General features: G+C 36.8%; 1 protein-coding gene across 1 annotated transcript in view; it reads left to right on the top strand.

Annotated features, from left to right (window-relative positions):
• Positions 1-424: 424 nt before the first annotated feature.
• Positions 425-19,185, top strand: part of abcg1 (ATP-binding cassette, sub-family G (WHITE), member 1) — a 29,897-nt gene continuing 11,136 nt past the window's right edge. The window contains exons 1-3 of the mRNA XM_026261876.1: positions 425-915; positions 2,360-2,603; positions 16,358-16,475. Of these exons, the coding sequence (XP_026117661.1) occupies positions 853-915; positions 2,360-2,603; positions 16,358-16,475 (425 nt within the window). The 5' untranslated portion in view covers positions 425-852. The remainder of the gene's footprint in view (positions 916-2,359; positions 2,604-16,357; positions 16,476-19,185) is intronic.

Below are 19,185 nucleotides of genomic sequence, written 5' to 3'. Positions count from 1 at the left end.
TGTTTTTATATAAAGATAGTTACACAATTTTTGACTTAAAACCCACCCAAAACTTTCTGCATTTTTACAATTTCAGAAAACTTTGTTTTTACACCAGTTTTACAAATGAGGACATCCCCAAATGGAGGCTTTTGACGATTTTGTCAGGGTTTGCTCATTTCTGGGTACAAATGTATCCACAAAACATGGTTAAGCGGGCACACACACACACACTCAGACTTGTTTCAAAACAGTCAGAAGTGTTGGGTAAGATCTTACCTAACGGAACATTCTCCATTGTTATTGACCGATTCATTTATTCATTAATTCTAGAACATACTAAAATGGACATAGGATGATGATTATGATCTGCAAATAAATATCATTTTTCAGTAATCAGCCAGCAGAGGGAGTGTGCATTAAACATGTTCTCAGTGCATTCTGCACTGGTAGAATAAACATTTAAGCAGTGCATTTGCTATTACCAATATTTAACTTCGGCTCGGGGTAATGAATTGATACACTCAGTAATTTACAGTATCACATATAAGCTATAAATTATACACTATAACATATATATTTATGATTTATTTGCGTTCTAGTGACTATAGATGTGTCGCGCTTTATGAAAGCAGCTCATCTTTTTAAAACGCGCCGCGAGACCTAGCCGGGGCGTTCTGTTTCGTGAGTTCCATTTCATCGAAAAAAAACGTCCTGCTCTGATGCCGCTGCTGGACGGCCAGTGACGTCACCCTCTAAATACCGAGCGCAGGTAAACAATAACAGACGCGAGGAGAGCGTGGAGGACCAGACAAATGCCACATCTCACTGCACTGGCCAGAAGCGGAGTCTGTCGCAGCACATTCCACAGGAATGGCATGTCTTATGGCAGCCTTTTCAGTCAACAACACTACAGTGACCAACTCCATCATAATGGTAAGATTTAAACATTTGAAACAATTTATGACTTTTCATTTCGTTATCAGATTGAATATTTTTAAAATTATTCTTAATAAGCTGCATTAAAGAAAAATAAATCAATAAAAAAAGTATGTTTAAAACACGCATCAGTGATGTGTGTATTTCAGATGAACCAGAGTAACCCTCACTGACTCCATGACTTTAATCATCTAAAATGCTGTGCACTTATATACTTTCCGGTTGACATAGACTGCTTGACTTAGATTAAATGCATATATATATATATATATATATATATATATATATATATATATATATATATATATATATATATATATATATATATACATATATATATGTGTGTGTGTGTGTGCGTGTGTGTGTGTGTGTGTGTATGTATATATTCTCTTCAAAATTTAATGGCTTTACTAAATTCTTTCAAATGGAATTAACTATTAAAATTTCATGATGATGATGTGTATTCTTTATCCTTTTATATTACATAACACAGTTTTAATATGAAAACACATTATACTGCATTAAACTGACATTAGGGCAGTAGCCTACTGTTTTCCCAGGGCTTAGAATAAGCTTTGTCTGATAGTAACCTCATCTGTCTTCTGTAGCCAGAGGGAGACGGATTAGGTCGCCTCTCTTTATATTTAGCCTGCATTTCACTGATGAACTATTAATATAGGCTACTAAAGCAACATTCCTCAAATGTACAACTCTAGTTTGTTTTCATGAAACAATCAAGTGTATTTACTGGTTAAAACTGCTGCATGGAGTAATGTTACAAAAAAAAAAAAAAAATGTCTTGTACCATGTTACAGTGATATTATTACAGAGCGATAGCATGGTCATTCGATGGTGCATTCGATCATAGTTAAACCACTTTGCTTACAGTGATACAATGAGATGAATAATTCATAGTTTATAAATATTATAAAATAGGATTCCATTATATACGCTAAATTTGGGTCAGTGAGATTTTTCTTTTTATAAACAAGTCTCTTATGCTCATCAAGGCTACATTATATATAATATACTTTAAAATACTCTGCATTCCTGGGGCTGCAAAGCTTTTTAACTTTTCATTTATAAAAGAATCCTGAAAAAAGTATCACAGGTTGCAATCAATCAATCAATCAAAATATTACTGTTTTTATTGTTTTTGTTATTTTATTAAAAATAAATGCAGCCTTGATGAACATTAGCCACTTTTGAACAGTAGTAATAGCATACTATTTTATAATATCTACAAACTACTAATTATTTATCTCAGTAGTCATCTTTTCATGGTTTGTGTGTGTCATTTGAATCGACGTCTTTATTAACCTCTGATAGAAATGCCTGATGACTTCTGGACATCTAATTTTTGTCCTCAGTACAAACTCCTGGGATCTTTTCCCTCAAGGCTGCAGTGTGTTACATAAGTGCTCTGTCTTTTCTCCCTCAGAACACAAATGGACCTCCCGACCTCATGCTAGACCCTAGAACCATGTGCGTGTCCATTGATGAACTGATGTCCAGTCACGTTGCCAGTCAGCAGACGCCGCTGTTTCACGGACACCTGAAGAAAGTAGAGAACAATCTGACCGAAGCCCAGCGCTTTTCATATCTGCCCCGCAGACCCGCAGTCAATATTGAATTCAAAGATCTCTCGTACTCAGTTCCTGAAGGACCATGGTGGAGAAAAAAAGGTAATGTGTGACCTCCAAGCCTCAAAGCACTGTAAATATCATCTGAAGTTAAATATCATAAAAGTTAGAACCATTAAAGAATTACTATTCAGGTTTTACTACAGAATCCAAATTAGTTCAGAGAGACCCTTGTGAATAAGAAGTGCAATTAATAGTGCTGAATGTGCATTTGTAGTGTACTTCAAATCTTAAAATGAATAAAAAAAAAAAGTACTGCACATAATATGAAAATACAGTTTAACTGTACATTACTAGAGCACACTTTCATTACTGTTTCTTAACACATAAGTACACTTACATTTTATAGTAATGTTAATTAAAATAATAGCTTTGTCAGTATATTTAGTAGTACACTTTTAATTATATTTAATTATATTAAAAAAATAATACAAGTAGTGATGAAATTACAAATAAATATGTTCAAAAATAGTATTCTGAAGTTCAGCTAATAGCATTTAAATTAAACTGAAACTATAACACATTGTCATTTATTCGCAATTAACATGCAGTTGAGTGTCCAAAAACATCACATTCAGTTCACATCTAAGTTAATAATATATTTTTAAGAACATGCACTTTTTTAAACAAAAATGCAAACAGCAAATATATGTCTAGAACAGTGGTTCCCAACCTTTTTCAACTCGCGGCCCACACCACCACACACATGTTTGCGCGGCCCACTTAAAAAAAATTAACTGACCCCTCTATTGTTGGGTTAATAATTTAGTACTCAGACGCTAGATTGTTAACTGTATTTATTGAATGAACTAGGGCTGTGCGATATGGACAAAAAACAAAACAAAAACTATCGCGATTTCTTTGATCAATTTTGCGATTGTGACACACCGATATGCTTTTACAGTCATAAATGCATTCAGGATTAATTTGAAACATATTTCCAAAAGAAAACCAATTAGAGCTTTATCAAAAAGTTGTAACGTCTCTAGAACAGACATAAGTCAAAATTATCACTATAGTAAAGGTGTTATAATGTATAGACTTATGGCAAAAAAAAGGGACTTTTTTTTTTGTTGGCATGCATTGTTCATAGAGCTCATTAATTGTAGCGGTGCCTCAGGTGTTTGCAGTGTGTATACAGTATGTGTATGCGATCAGCAGCGAAAGCGCATAATATAATGCAAAAGCACATTAAGATAATGCACAAAACCAGATGTAGCTACTTACTCAGATACACGCTGCTCTGAGTGTGCGCACTTAAAACGTGTCTCCTCTCAGTTAAACTGCGTCCTGTGCACTTACAATTCTCTATTTGCTCATGTGTTAGATATTAATTATTTTCGCACGTCTTTTATTTCTTTTATAGTCTGTTCTGTTCTCGCGCTAGGCGCACTGCATTCTGATTGGATCGGATAGCATACTACGGGAGGTCCGGGCCGCGGAAAATCGTGCTATAAAGCGATTTAGAAATCGCGCCCTAGAATGGACTGGAAATGAACAGAAAATAATTGGCGTCCCACCTGCCATACCACCGCAACCCACTAGGGGGCCGCGGACCACAGGTTGAAAACCACTGGTCTAGAAAATAGCATACTACAAACTAATTCTTATGAGAAGGTCCATGTCTGTACTAATCAAACATCTTGCTGTATATTTTAATTTCATTTACTTTTAGGGTATTTGTTGGTTTCTATTGGAAATATTCTGGGAATTGGATTGATTTCAGTTTTGTTTTGTAAACAGCTTGGCAAGGGAATGCAAGTGAATTGTCTAGTGATAGAATTTTTCAAAGAGCATCTTTAGTCTTTGGCTTCAAATATGTCCTTTCAAATGGATGTTCTCCTGAAATGCCTCCATGCATATGTCAGAAGAGAATTCATTAATTAGGTGCTATGCTATGACATAACAGTCCAGCTGTCTCTTCTTACATTTACCTTAGGGAACAGGGCTTTACTTATGGGCAGTGATGTCTTCATTAGGCTCACCATCTGGATTATAATTTGATTTTTAAATATGGACACAACAAATTTTAATCAGCTGAAGCTTTGTCACTGGCTTTAAATCCTGAACTGTCAGTCCTGTGCAGAATAATGTAAAATCATATAAGTGCATCTCAATAAATTAGAATGTCATGGAAAAGTTCATTTATTTCAGTACTTCAACTCAAATTGTGAAGCTTGTGTATTAAATTAATTCAGTGCACACAGACTGAAGTAGTTTAAGTCTTTGGATCTTTTAATTGTGATGATTTTGGCTCACATTTACAAAAACACACCAATTCATCTCAACAAATTAGAATATGGTGACATGCCAATCAGCTGATCAACTCAAAGGTTTCTTGAGCCTTCAAAATGGTCTCTCAGTTTGGTTTACTAGGCTACACAATCATTGGTAAGACTGCTGATCTGACAGTTGTCTAGAAGACAATCATTGACACCCTTCACAAGGAGGGTAAGCCACAAACATTCATTGCCAAAGAAACTGGCTGTTCACAGAGTGCTGTATCCAAGCATGTTAACAGAGAGTTGAGTGGAAGGAAGAAGTGGAAGAAAATAATGCACAACCAACCGAGAGAACCACAGCCTTATGAGGATTGTCAAGCAAAATCGATTCAAGAATTTGAGTGAACTTCACAAGGAATGGACTGAGGCTGGGGTCAAGGCATCAAGAGCCTCCACACACAGACGTGTCAAGGAATTTGCTGAACCACAGACAACATCAGAGGTGTCTTACCTGGGCTAAGGAGAAGAACTGTACTGTTGCCAAGTGGTCCAAAGTCCTCTTTTCAGATGAGAGCAAGATTTGTATTTCATTTGGAAACCAAGGTCCTAGAGTCTGGAGGAAGGGTGGTGAAGCTTATAGCCCAAGCTGCTTGAAGTCCAGTGTTAAGTTTCCACAGTCTGTGATGATTTGGGGTGCAATGTCATCTGCTGGTGTTGGTCCATTGTGTTTTCTGAAAACCAAAGTCACTGCACCCATTCACCAAGAAATTTTGGAGCACTTCATGCTTTCTTCTGCTGACCAGCTTTTAGAAGATTCTGATTTAATTTTACAGAAGGATTTGACACCTGCCCACACTGGCAAAAGCACCAAAAGTTGTTTAAATTACCATGGCGTTGGTGTGCTTGACTGGACAGCAAACTCTGCAGACTTGAACCCCATAGAGAATCTATGGGATATTGTCAAGAAGAAAATGAGAAACAACAGACCAAACAATGCAGATAAGCTGAAGGCCACTGTCAAAGAAACCTGGGCTCCATTCCACCTCAACAGTGCCACAAACTGATCACCTCCATACCATGCCAAATTGAGACAGTAATAAAAGCAAAAGGAGCCCCTATCAAGTACTGAGTACATGTACTGTAAATTAACATACTTTCCCTTTCCAGAAGGCCAACAATTCACTAAAAAGTTTTTTTTTTTTGTATTGGTCTTATAAAGTATTCTAATTTGTTGAGATAATAGTGAATTGTTATTATTTATTTAATTATTTATTTTTTGTAAATGTGAGCCGACATCATCACAATTAAAAGAACCAAAGTCTTAAACTACTTCAGTCTGTGTGCATTTGATTTACTTAATACACAAGTTTCACAATTTGAGTTGAATTACTGAAATAAATGAACTTTTCCATGACATTCTAATTAATTGAGATGCACCTGTATAATATAATATAATATAATATAATATAATATAATATAATATAATATAATATAATATAATATAATATAATATAATATAATATAATATAATATAATTATAACATTGAGATTGGTTTCTTAAACTTAATTAATATAATTCTTAACAATATATTTATTGATTTCTCTATGAAATTTTATGGCCCTTTGCCACCAAAATAATAATAATATTAATAATTATGCTATTTTGACATGATATGGACTACTATAATATGGCAATTTTATGGTGGCCTCCATAAATTACATTTATGGTGGCCTCCAAAATCCTTACCTAACAGTGTAAGTTCTCAAGTATGCATGAGAAAAAAAATAGAATAATAATAAATAGAATTTTCATATCTGTTTAAATTATTCCTCTTGAAGTCAGTTTGGAGTTCATTCACATTGTACTGCATTGTGAATAATTACAGTCTAAAAGACAGTGCCTGAAGTACAGAAGCACATTTCAATTAAACTTCAATGCCACACTCCAGTATCGCTTCGTGTCATGAAATATACATTAGTCCAAGTCCCATAGCCAACAGACTCATTGTTCTGGTGGCTCACTCATCAGCATTCTTTTTTTTTTTTTTTGGCCTTTTCCAAAAAGTACAGCATGCTCAACAAACCGAAATACCTTCATATCATGCATACAACATCAGAGACAGGCAGCAAATGCTCCGAACTGGCAAACAGCCAGGCATGGATAAAAAGTTTTAGGAATGTACATAGGACCAAGTTGTTTTCATGCTGATTTTAAGCCTGACATGCTATCAACTGCTTTGTTTTACCAAAATCAAGAGAGCGATGGGCACCTTCAGCTTGTGCATTATCACTTGACTGAAATAGAAACCAGGCCTTTGAGTTGAGTCTAACAAATCTTTGTAATCCATACTTAGTTAAAAGAGAGAGTGAGCACAGGCACTGCCAGTAGCCCAGCTCTGCTCTCACAGCAGGTTATTATCGGTCAGTAAACTCCAGTAACCTCTGCTGAGAGCTGAGGGTGTATGCTGGAACAGGATGAAACCTCCAGCTGGGCACTTGTAAAGATAAGGCTGCTTATGAGCAATGCTTGTGGAGGAGGCATGTTGCTCTTTCACTAGGTAATTTATGAATATCAGAATATCTTGGATGTAAATTGGTAAACAGTACATTTTCCTGTCTTCATCATTTATACACAGCACATATTCCCAGGTTCTATATGCACTTCATAAGCAACATCTAATGTGAAGAACAAAATTGACACTTTATCAAGAAATATTCAAGTTAATCAATTTATTGTTTAGCTCCAACCCTGTATGTCACAAATAAAAATCTTGAATCTTGAATCTTGAATCTTGAATTGAACCAGCTAATCAAGGACTTAAATAGGCATACTTGAAACTTCCAGGCAGGTATGTCAAGGCAAGTTGGAGCTAAACTCTGCAGGACACAGGCACTCCAGGATAGAGTGTGTAGACCCTTGATTGATTTATTTAACTGTGCTATGTTAAATTTGAACCCATTACGTTTTTAATCACATTTTATTTTTATGTCTTTGCTGCTGACCTTCGATGATTCAAATCAACCCAAATAATAAGCATAAATGGTAACACTTTATTTTAAGGACCAATTCGCAATATTAACTAGTTACTTATTAGCATGCATGTTACTAACATATTGGCTTTTTCTGTTATGGATGGCATGACAATGGAATAGGGGATCCAAATGCAAGGGGGTTGTCAAATTAAGCAGGGTCAAACAACAACAAAACAACAATATCCCAGGGCAAACAATAGATTAATCCAAAGAACAGGCGATGGTCAGGGCAGGCAGCAAACAGACAGAACCCGGATTCATAACAGATAATTAGTACTTATTAGGCACATTAATTCCTTATTCTGCATGACTATATTTTATATCCCTTATTCAATTCAATTCAGTTAATTCAATTCAAGTTTATTTGTATAGCGCTTTTTACAATACAAATAGTTACAAAGCAACTTTACAAAAAATTATGTTTCTACAATATTTAGTAGTAGCTTTTGGTGGTGACTGTCAGTTTGTGCACGTTTGACATGATTTTTAGAAAAAATTAATACAAGACATAGTCAGCTAGACGATGAACATTATTAATATTATTAAATAATAATTATTATATGATGCAGTCACACATGTAGCAATATTTGTTAGTTCTGTTTGTTGATTCAGGGTTAGCAACATCTGAGGTCCTCTGAGGGGTCAGCATCATCTCTTCTCAGGTGTTCTGGATCCAGACTGGAGCTTGTGTAAATCCTAGTAACATCCCGTGGCAAAACATAGAAACAAAATAGAGACATCATTAGCATAGCTGCAGATCCAACAAAGTAAAATTAGTTTAACCCAAGCTAATGAATTAGAATGCACATTTGATCCGATGACACTACACTAACAATTTAAAAGATACATTATTCGAATGCTTGGCGAAAGAGATGCGTTTTTAATCTAGATTTAAACAGAGAGAGTGTGTCTGAACCCAGAACATTATCAGGAAGGCTATTCCAGAGTTTAGGAGCCAAATGTGAGACCCCATACCTTGATTTAACAATAACCTCATTAACTATTAATAATCAGCGAATTAGGATTGTATTTAGAGGAAACTCTTAGTTAATAGTGAATATTTGTTCCCTAATTTAAAGTGTTACAGCAAAAATGACTTTAGTTAAAAATCACATTTGCATTTTATTGCTGAAGTAAGAGTGTTGAACTTTCTTTTCCTGCATCCTATCTTCTGCAATTCAGAATGGCAGCACAGCTGAAAGGTTTGTTTGAGTTGCACCCTTTACTCAAATCACTTTGGTGTGAAAGCACTTTTACATTTACCAAAAATATAACTTTTTATATTAAAAACTTAACAAGTTAGCCTTGTCCAGATGAGAAAAAGTAAATCAAAAGTAATGTAATGCATTGCTTTCCATAAAAAGTAAGTAAATAATGCAGTTAGTTACTTTTTATATCACGATACAGGTGCATCACAGTAAGTAATTCAACTCAAATTGTGAAACTCATCTGTTAAGTAATTTCAAGGCACACTCGTGTATTAAGTAGTTTACTGAAGTAGTTTAAGTCTTTGGTTCTTTTAATTGTGATGATTTTAGCTCACATTTAACTAAAACCCACCAATTCTCAACAAATTAGAATACTTTAAAAGACCAATAAATACAAATTTTGTGAATTGTTGGCCTTCTGGAAAGTATGTCCATTTACTGTACATGTATCAGGTTTTACCATTTACTGTAGGTGATCAGTTTGTGGCACTGCTCTGGTGGTATGAAAGTGAAAGTGATGTGACATACAGCCAAGTATGGTGACCCATACTCGGAATTCGTGCTCTGCTTTTAACCCATCCAAAGTGCGCGCGCACACACACACACACACACACACACACACGGAGCAGTGGGCAGCCATTTATGCTGCGGCGACCGGGGAGCAGTTGGGGGTTCGGTGCCTTACTCAAGGGCACCTCAGTTGTGGTATTGAGGGTGTAGAGAGCACTGCACTCCCCCAACCTACAATTCCGGCCGGCCCGAGGCTCAAACTCACAACCCTCCTATTGCGAGTCCGACGCTCTAACCATTAGGCCACGACTTCCCCATGGAATGGAAGCCCAGGTTTCTTTGACAATGGCCTTCAGCTCATTTGCATTTTTTGTTCTCTTGTTTCTCATTTTCCTCTTGAAAATAGCCCATATATTCTCTATAGCCGTGTTTCCACCGCAGGAACTTTAGCCAGGAACTAGGGACTTTGGCCTGGTACTCTGTGTGTTTCCACCGCAGGAACCAGGAACTAAATAAAAAGTTCCGGGTAAAAAAAATGCCCCTTAGAAAGTCCCTGCTGGCGAGGTGGTACTTTTTCAAAGTTCCGGAACTTTCAGGGGCGGGACTTTGGCGCTAAACATCCTGATTGGTTGATTTCATGCAGCATTGGTTGAGTTCAACCACCATTTATTTGGATCAACATTTTCAAAATATTACTGTTATTGTGTCATGAAATGTAATTTTAAAAGTATTTCAGGCGAGAATATAGTTGTTTAAAACTCAAATCTGTGGTTTATTTATAAAGACAGCGCCTATTTAAAAATGTGTTTCACCGATCTTGTAGACGGTGAGCTCCACTCGATCAGCGGGAGCTCAGTCCTCATGTATCCGCAGAGAGCATCCTCTCCTGGGATAGACCTTCTGATATGTGCCGCTGGCTCTGATGTCTCTTCAGTGGTTAAACATAAAATAAAATTCAGCTGCGGGGTAAATCTATCAGGTTTTCTTTGGTCTGTATTCAATTTATCTATAGGTTAAAAATGAAAATAAAAAAGGCAAATTTATATAATATTTTGTTTCATTGTAATGGCTGCATATACACATATCCCTGAACTAAGTATTTCTGCAGCTGTTATTATGCTTAAATGAAAACCAAAGGAGGCAGTGGTATTTGATATCCTATTTCGTTTTATTGTAAATATACAGTAAGGAAAATTGCAGTAGCCAAGACGAGCTGACTGATGTTATCAAGTACGCTGCTGTTTATAGATTTACCGGAATTGCGTCGTCGCGGACATCACACTCCCGAGACGAATGCACAAAGTCTGAACTAACTACCGAGGATGCACGTCCAAAATCAGCTTACTTTTTGTTTTTTGTTTTTATCAGCGGTACTTTGTATTGAGAAACGCGCGCAGACCTACATCACCAGCCTATTTTCCTAATCTTCCTGGTACTTTACACCGCGGTGGAAACGCAGAAAGCAACAGGTCTGGGGGGAAAAAAGTTCCTGGGAAAAAAAGTTCCTGGTAAAAATGTTCCGGGTAATTTCGGTGGAAACGCGGCATATGGGGTTCAGGTCTGGTGAGTTTGCTGGCCAGTCAAGCACACCAACACCATGGTCATTTAACCAACTTTTGGTGATTTTGGCAATGTGTGGGCAAGTGAAATCAGCATCTTCAAAAAGTTGATCAGCATAAGGACACGTGAAGTGCTTCAAAATTTATTGGAAAAGGGTGAATTGACTTTGGTAAAAAAAATAAAAAATAAAATAAAATAAAAAAACACACAAAAAACAATGGACTGACATCAGCAGATGACATTGCACCCTAAATCATGATAGACTGTGGAAACTTAACACAGGACTTTTAACAACTTGGTCTACAAGCTTCTCCATCCTTCCTTCAGACTCTAGGACCTTGGTTTCCAAATGAAATACAAAACATGCTCTCATCTGAAAAGATGACTTTGGACCACGGGGCAACAGTACAGTTCTTCTTCTCCTGAGCCCAGGTAAGATGCCTCTGACGTTGTCTGTGGTTCAACAAATTCCCTAACACGTCTGTGTGTGGAGGGTCTTGATGCCTTTACCCCAGCCTCAGTCCATTCCTTGTGAAGTTCACTCAAATTCTTGAATCGATTTTGATTGACAATCCTCATAAGTCTGTGGTTCTCTTGATTGGTTGTGCATCTTTTTCTTCCACACTTTTTCCTTCCACTAAACTTTCTGTTACAATGCTTGGATACAGCACTCTGTAAACAACCAGCTTCTTTGGAAATGAATGTTTGTGGCTTACCCTCCTTGTGAAGGTGTCAATGATTGTCTTCTGAACAACTGTCAGATCAGCAGTCTTCCTCATGATTGTGTGGCCTAGTGAACCAAACTGAGAGACCATTTTGAAGGCTCAGGAAACCTTTGCAGGTGATTTGAGTTTCTTATCTGATTGGTATGTCACCATATTCTAACTTGTTTGGTGAATTGTTGGGTTTTTGTTAAATGTGAGCCAAAATCATCACAATTAAAAGAACCAAAGACTTAAACTACTCCAGTAAACTACTTAATACACGAGGTTTACAATTTGAGTTGAATTACTGAAATAAATTAACTTTTCCACGGAATTCCAATTTATTGAGATGCACCTGTACTGTAATGCATTACTTTAAAAGTAACTTTCCCCAACACTGATCTTTACAAATGTGTAAAAATTTGTAATTTTAAATGATACACAATTTTCATTCAAATTACATTAAAGAATAATGTAGTTTACCATGAATGCTTGTCAGTACGTTCGACAGTACACTAACCATAATTAAAAGACTTTGGTCGAAAACATTACTGCGTTCAGCTAATTGCATTTAATGCAAATTTAAGTTATGATACTTTTTCATTTAATTGCAACTGACATGCAATTTAGTGTCTAAAACATTACATTTATTTCACAATTAAGCATTTTCTTTTAAAGTATATGCTGAAGTTTAAAATGTTATGCTTTGTACTTTACCATGCCTAAAAACTAAATTTTTCATAATGTTTGTATGGGTCAAGCTTTTTATTTCGAAGGCCTTGAAGAACCTCACTCATCCTTGAGTAAACCCCCCTGTATGAGTGAAAATGTCACAGAAAATAAAGTCTATGCCCAGCCTTCTGAAGCATGTAAAAGACCAAAGTGAACTCTGTGGTCCTTCTCCTCCTCCTCTTCTGGTATTTTTACCCCGGCTGATACATCGTGTTGTAGTAGTATCCCTTATATGTCATGCTGTAAGAGCTGCATGGGACAAAGCAAAGTGGATTTATAGCGTGATGGCTCCATTACCCAATGAGATTTCCTTTATAGGTCAAAAAGACCAAAAAAGCTGCCTGTTGATGACATTGGCATGGAATCAATGTTGTTTTGAATTGCACATTTGATCGGTCTTGAAATGAAGCAGTGAATGAGGTACCCAAGCTCTTTCCCACCCCACCCCTACCAAGGTTTTCTACACTGAGCTGTAACAAGTAGATAAGGAGTAACTGTAAATGATTATATGATAAATAGGAGCCAAGACATCTAGGCATAATTCAGATATGACTAACTGGTTGCATGAGAAGCAGCCCACACACCATACACATCATTCTGTTCTCATATTTTCAAGTGGAAAAAAAGATAAATGTATTACTGCAAAATTGGCAATTCTCAATCTTTTAGAAGACTTGATGTACAGAAACAACCTTTAAGGGCTAACATGATTGGTATGATTGTGATTTAGTGGAAAACAATGTGAGTGGAGGTCAGTGGCACAGAAAAAAAAAAAGTCAAACCAAATTTGACACAGTCAGAACTTCATCTGAGGCTACGATTTATTGCAAAGACTATTCATTTGCTGTTGGTGAACATATCACACTAGGCGATCATAGACTCATAATTGTATGACAATAGAAATCCTTTACATCCCAGAAATTTGTGTCAGCTGGCAAAATTGTGGTCAAAATCGTAAAAAATCTTCAAATATATATACAGTTTTAATATATACAGTAGTACTATATATACCATGGTACTGAATGATTAATATATTCCTGCACCTTGTATTTAGCTATGGTGTTAACATGATGCACATTTTTTTTAATGGTAATTGTGTAAACACAAAAAAATATCATTGCATTCTTTTTTTTTTTTTTTTTTTTTTTTTTTTTTTTTTTACATGGTACTTGTTAAAATACAATGGTAGTATCATGATCCCATTTACTCTATGTGAATTTTTTTTTTTTTTTTTTTTACATTATAGAATTAAAATCTGATAGCATGACCGTAGCATAGTACTGCAATAGGATTTTTTTTATGGAAAATGTATACACTTATATGTCTAAAGTAAACCATAGCCAAATCTAGAAATACAGTGGTACTTATTTGTTTGTGTAGCCATTATGATATGGTTCTGTTGTATACGTGTTTTTATATATTTTATAATTTGCTGTTAAATAATGTTGTGCGCCCGGTTCCAGCTTTCAAATAATTGCAGTAAACGGTAAAACTATTTGCACTACAATTCAGTTTGTCCTCTTAAATCATAATGAAGCTCTGCTATGTTCATTGTGGTACCTTTGCAGTCATAATCATGCACTGGTGGAAGGATATATGTAAAATAAACATCAATGTTAAGTACATTGCTCTAAATTAATTTGTTGTGTAGGATGTGAATGTGTTTGGGCACTTCATTTGACTAGTGGTCAAACCTACATCTAACCCCATGTCACAGGAATTTGTGTTTGCAAAGCAATGTGACTGTTGTGAGCATTTATACATACATATCCCTCATCTGATTAAACCCAGTGCACAATGAATACAGTATAAGAGTATTAGAGTTTTTGTTATATATATATATATATATATATATATATAAATAATGAAACTATGATTTAGTACCACGGGATGTGGTTTTTTAGTATTTCTGTTTTGATTTTTGTATTGACACAAAGTCAGCCTGGAGTCCCTCATGGCCTGGAATAACTCTCTCCTCTGTCACATGCAGCACATCAGGTGCACTAAGCAAAATCGGCTTCAACCAATTGGCTTCACCTAGAAACCGTACCACAGCAGAAATAGTTTGATCCAACCTTTTGTTGTTTTGGGGTTACTATAGTGCACACTCACAGGGAGAAGCCCTGGTATCCTCCATTTGAAAGAGGATGGAGAAGGACACATGTATTTGTGTATTGCTCTGACGGATTGTAAACACAATCCAATTAAGCTGGCAGCCACTGCAATCAACTGGATTAGCATCCTGTGGATGTTCTCTTTTCGCTGCATAAAAGAACAAGTTATCAGGGTAACACTTTAGATTAGGGAATACTATTCAATATTAAGTTGCTTATTAACATGCACATTACTTTCATGACCATATTGTAAAATAAAATACAACAACTAAAACAACAACTAGTTTACTATCAATAAGATTATTGAAGGGGGGAAATTTTAGTTAATAGTGTTACCGTTATGGAGCACCCAGTAGTTGTAGTAGGTAGCTTTCCACTTCCAAATTAAACAGCCAGTCACCAGTTGGTAAAGTCAATGCCTTTACAACTGTCTTCACCTCAGTTTTTTTTTTTTTTTTTTTTTTTTGCCCTCAATGTACTGCATCTTCTGTTAAAAGTTTCAGATACCATAGAAACAGCTGTGGAAATGTATTTTCTGTTCACTGTACGTGAGCATTGACTGGACCAAAATATACAAAAAATGTTTATGACACAACACCCGTTAGATTTTATTGCTGAAATAGATTATAAAATGTGAGCTTTGCAAGTAGCTCCCCCCCCCCCCCCTCATTTTAATACAAAATGTACTTGCTTGACTTATTTTATGTGAATCTCGGATTTCATATTTTGTTTGGAATAAATTTGCACACATAAGTTTCATGATTGATTTTCTATAGAAGGTCATTACCTTATCCCCATTGTATTCCCAATTCATGTAATGTGACAACATAACCTGATTTTCAGTATAAAAATGCATTTGGAAACTTTATTGGCATCAAACTCAGTTGCATAAATCCATCTTGTTGTCTAATGCAACAAAACAATTTGTTGAACCAATGGACTAATGAAGTTCATACATTTTAAATTGAATATGTAAATGCTCTTTGAGGCTACTGTACATGAAAGTGAAAAAAAAAAAAAATTGTTCCATACTTGGAATTGGTGCTCTGCATTTAACCCATCCAAGTGCACACACACAGCAGTGAACACACACAGAGCAGTTGGCAGCTACTTCCAGCACCCGGGGAACAACTGGGGGTTTAGTGCTCCAGTATTGAGGGTGGAAGAGAGCACTGTTCATTATCATTATCTCCCCCCTAACTGCAACTCCAGCTAGCACCAAGACTCGAACCGATGACCTTCGGGTAACTAGTCCAATACTCTTACCATTAGGCCACAGCTGCCCCTTAGCCATGTACCTAAAAAAGCTGCACACAAAGCTGTCATAAGATGGTGAAGAATGCATTGTACATCTTGACAAAAGATAATTGATGGATATTGGAGAAAGCGTTATAACATCACCTCTTTATTCTCTGAAAGTTAGAAACAAAAAGCTCAGATAAAGGTAAGAACAGGGTTTATCTAAAGATACGCACACAAGCAAATAGATTCATTCACCTGGAAAATTTCAGAAACCCAACGGTGAAGAAATAAATACTCCTTTTCATCTATAATCACAGACAGACCATTATGTAAGCAGGAGAATTTGAATGGGACTTTGGCAGGTACATTATGTAATTGTTCTGGACGGCTCAGGTTGTTCATTGTGTTTATTGTCCAGACTGTGGAAGGTTTCTCACAGTGGCTCCTCTTTTCTGTTCCACCCTGTGTCAGGTTACAAGACTCTTCTGAAAGGGATCTCTGGGAACTTCAACAGCGGTGCTTTGGTGGCCATCATGGGACCCTCAGGTGCTGGGAAGTCTACCTTAATGAACATTCTAGCAGGTTACAGGTTAGTGTGACCATAAAAATAGGATCATAAAATACTACATCAAACATGAAGCATGCCACAGCAAATTATTTTACATTTTTATGTGAATTGGTGGGTCATTTGTAAAAAATGACCTCTGAACTGTCAGTGGGGCACCCAATTTGCCACCGATCATCAAAAGGTAGTTTAGTAACAAATTATCATGGTAGTTTGACGACATAGCCATCAAACATTTTGCTTCTTTTTGTCTGTGTTCATTTTTTTTTTTTGGACACTTATATGCAAACATTTTACAGAAGAAGAATGACTGAAGCAATCTGTCAGAACAACACAATGGTCAAGTTGTGGCCTAATGGTTAGAGAGTTTGAGTCTTAAAGGGATAGTTCACTCTCAAATTAAATTTTGTTATGTTTTAGGTTACCTCAAGGACATCCAAGATGTAGGTTTCTTTGTTTCCGTAGTATTTCCCATTTTTATATTTTTAGGTCCAACCGTTTTTGTCTGTGACTCACATAATGGAGGTCTATGGTCACCACCTCAAAGACCAGGCACAGAGGAGTCCAAATTAAAAACAATTCCCCATCATAAGTGCACACTGATGAACTAAGACACGAAATGATCGGTTTGTGTAAGAAAATGAGGTATCGTTTTTACCTCTTGTACACAACCACGTCCAACTGATCTGAGTGCGCGAGGGCTTCCTGATGTGACGTGTGTGCATGCTCTGGCTTAGTCCGCGCAAGCGCGGAAAGTGCCGGAAGTGATCTCTTGCACGTGTACATCACTCATTATTTACACTTACTGTCTATGGTTTACACAGAGATTTCGGAAGTGTCACCTTTCACTGTGAAGATCTAAACATATTTAGACGTACAGGAAATTGCAATGGAAGACGATTTCAATATATCCATAGACAACGTTGAATTTTTTTCACAACCATATTAATTTGAACCAGAATACACAGACCAAGTACTCAGGAGCAATCCGCTGCAGCAACACGTCTTCAAGCCCCAGAGAGACAGAGATATCTTCAAAATTGGTGGTGTTTTAGTAGCAAGTGTTGTGAGATGCCAACAGAAGTTGAGAGCATATGTTGTCATGAATGGAACAACTACAAGACGACGACGAGGACATTGACAGTATCGCATCACACACCTGCCTGACTGAAGTTCCTGAGTTTTCTCCGCTGTTGAGACGCAGCGTTTTGCACGTTGTGTTTAGTATGCCACGTATAAACTGGAGGCGACGTCCAATGCCAGAGGGACCCAATGCCACGCTGTCAATAGAGTGAGTAATGTGTTGTATTTTTATTATAATCGCAACGATTATAGGGTGCATTATAAACAAATTAATTAATTACAATTACTGCTTTATATTTCAGACAGTGCAGATTGATGGTGTATCGTGTGGTAAATAGTAAACAATGAGTGACGTTCACACGCGAGAGATCCCTTCCGGCGCTTGCGCAGACTAAGCCAGAGCGCGCGCGCACACACGTCACATCAGGAAGCCCTCGCGCACTCAGATCAGTTGTTTAATTGTTTAATTTGGACTCCTCTGTGCCTGCTCTTTGAGGTGGTGACCATAGACCTCCATTATGTAAGTCACAGACAAGAATGGTTGAACCTAAAAATATCAAAATGGGAAACAAGGAAACCTACATCTTGAATGTCCTTGAGGTAAGCTTAAACATACCAAAATTTAATTTGAGAGTGAACTATCCCTTTAACCCTGATGCTGTGTTCACACCAAACGTGAATAGAGCGTCTGGCGCGAATTATTTCAATGTTAAGTCAATGCAAAGGCGCGTTAACACACGTCTGGAGGTTTCGCAGCGCGAATGAGGCATTTAGCACAGCGCGGAAGACGCGAATATCTCGCTTTTGTGCATGTAAGCGTTTGATGTGAAGACGCCAAATTTGAACTTTGACGTCAATTCGCACTGCGTTAACCAACCAGGAGCCTGCTAGGAGTCACTCATTCAACATGGAGGAACAACTGATGTTGTCAGTGAGCAGTCAACCGGAGCTATATGACAAAAGTTAATTTTTCTATAGAGACAGGAATAAAAAGGACCTATATATATATATATATATATATATATATATATATATATATATATATATATATATATATATATAAAACATATTACTAGATTAATTGAATAAAGTCCAAAGATAACAAACATTTCGTTTTACCCCAAACAGATTATATTTGATCTTGAACCACTAAAGAGACATCAGAGCCAGCGGCAAATATCAGAAGGTCTAGCCGAGGTGAGGCTGCTCTCGGCGGATACATGAGGACTGAGCTCCCGCTGATCGCATGGAGCTCATCTCTGAAATCGGCGAAACACATTTTTAAATAGACGCTATCTTTATAAATAAACCGCATATTTGAGTTTAAAACAACTACATTCTCACCCGAAATACTTTTAAAACTACATTTCATGACATGATAACAGTAATATTTTGAAAATTATCTGAATAAGATGGCGGTTGAAAATGCTGCGTGAACTCAGCTGGCAGAAGCCCCCCATGACGCGAATTCGCGTCTGTTTTTAAGTTAATTTCACGCGTGAATGAAGCAAATGATCTCAAAATGGTCAAGCGGCAAACTAGAAGGGATAGACGCGAATTTGATGCTCTATTCGCGTTTGGTGTGAACACAGCATAAGGCTGTGGGTTTGAGTCTTGGGCCGTCAATACCACAACTGAGGTCCCTTAAGGC

Source organism: Carassius auratus, unplaced genomic scaffold (assembly GCF_003368295.1).
Source record: "Carassius auratus strain Wakin unplaced genomic scaffold, ASM336829v1 scaf_tig00215941, whole genome shotgun sequence".
NCBI lineage: Eukaryota > Metazoa > Chordata > Actinopteri > Cypriniformes > Cyprinidae > Carassius > Carassius auratus.
The sequence above is the reverse complement of the archived record's forward strand: the minus strand, read 5'-3'. Positions and strand labels throughout refer to the sequence as shown.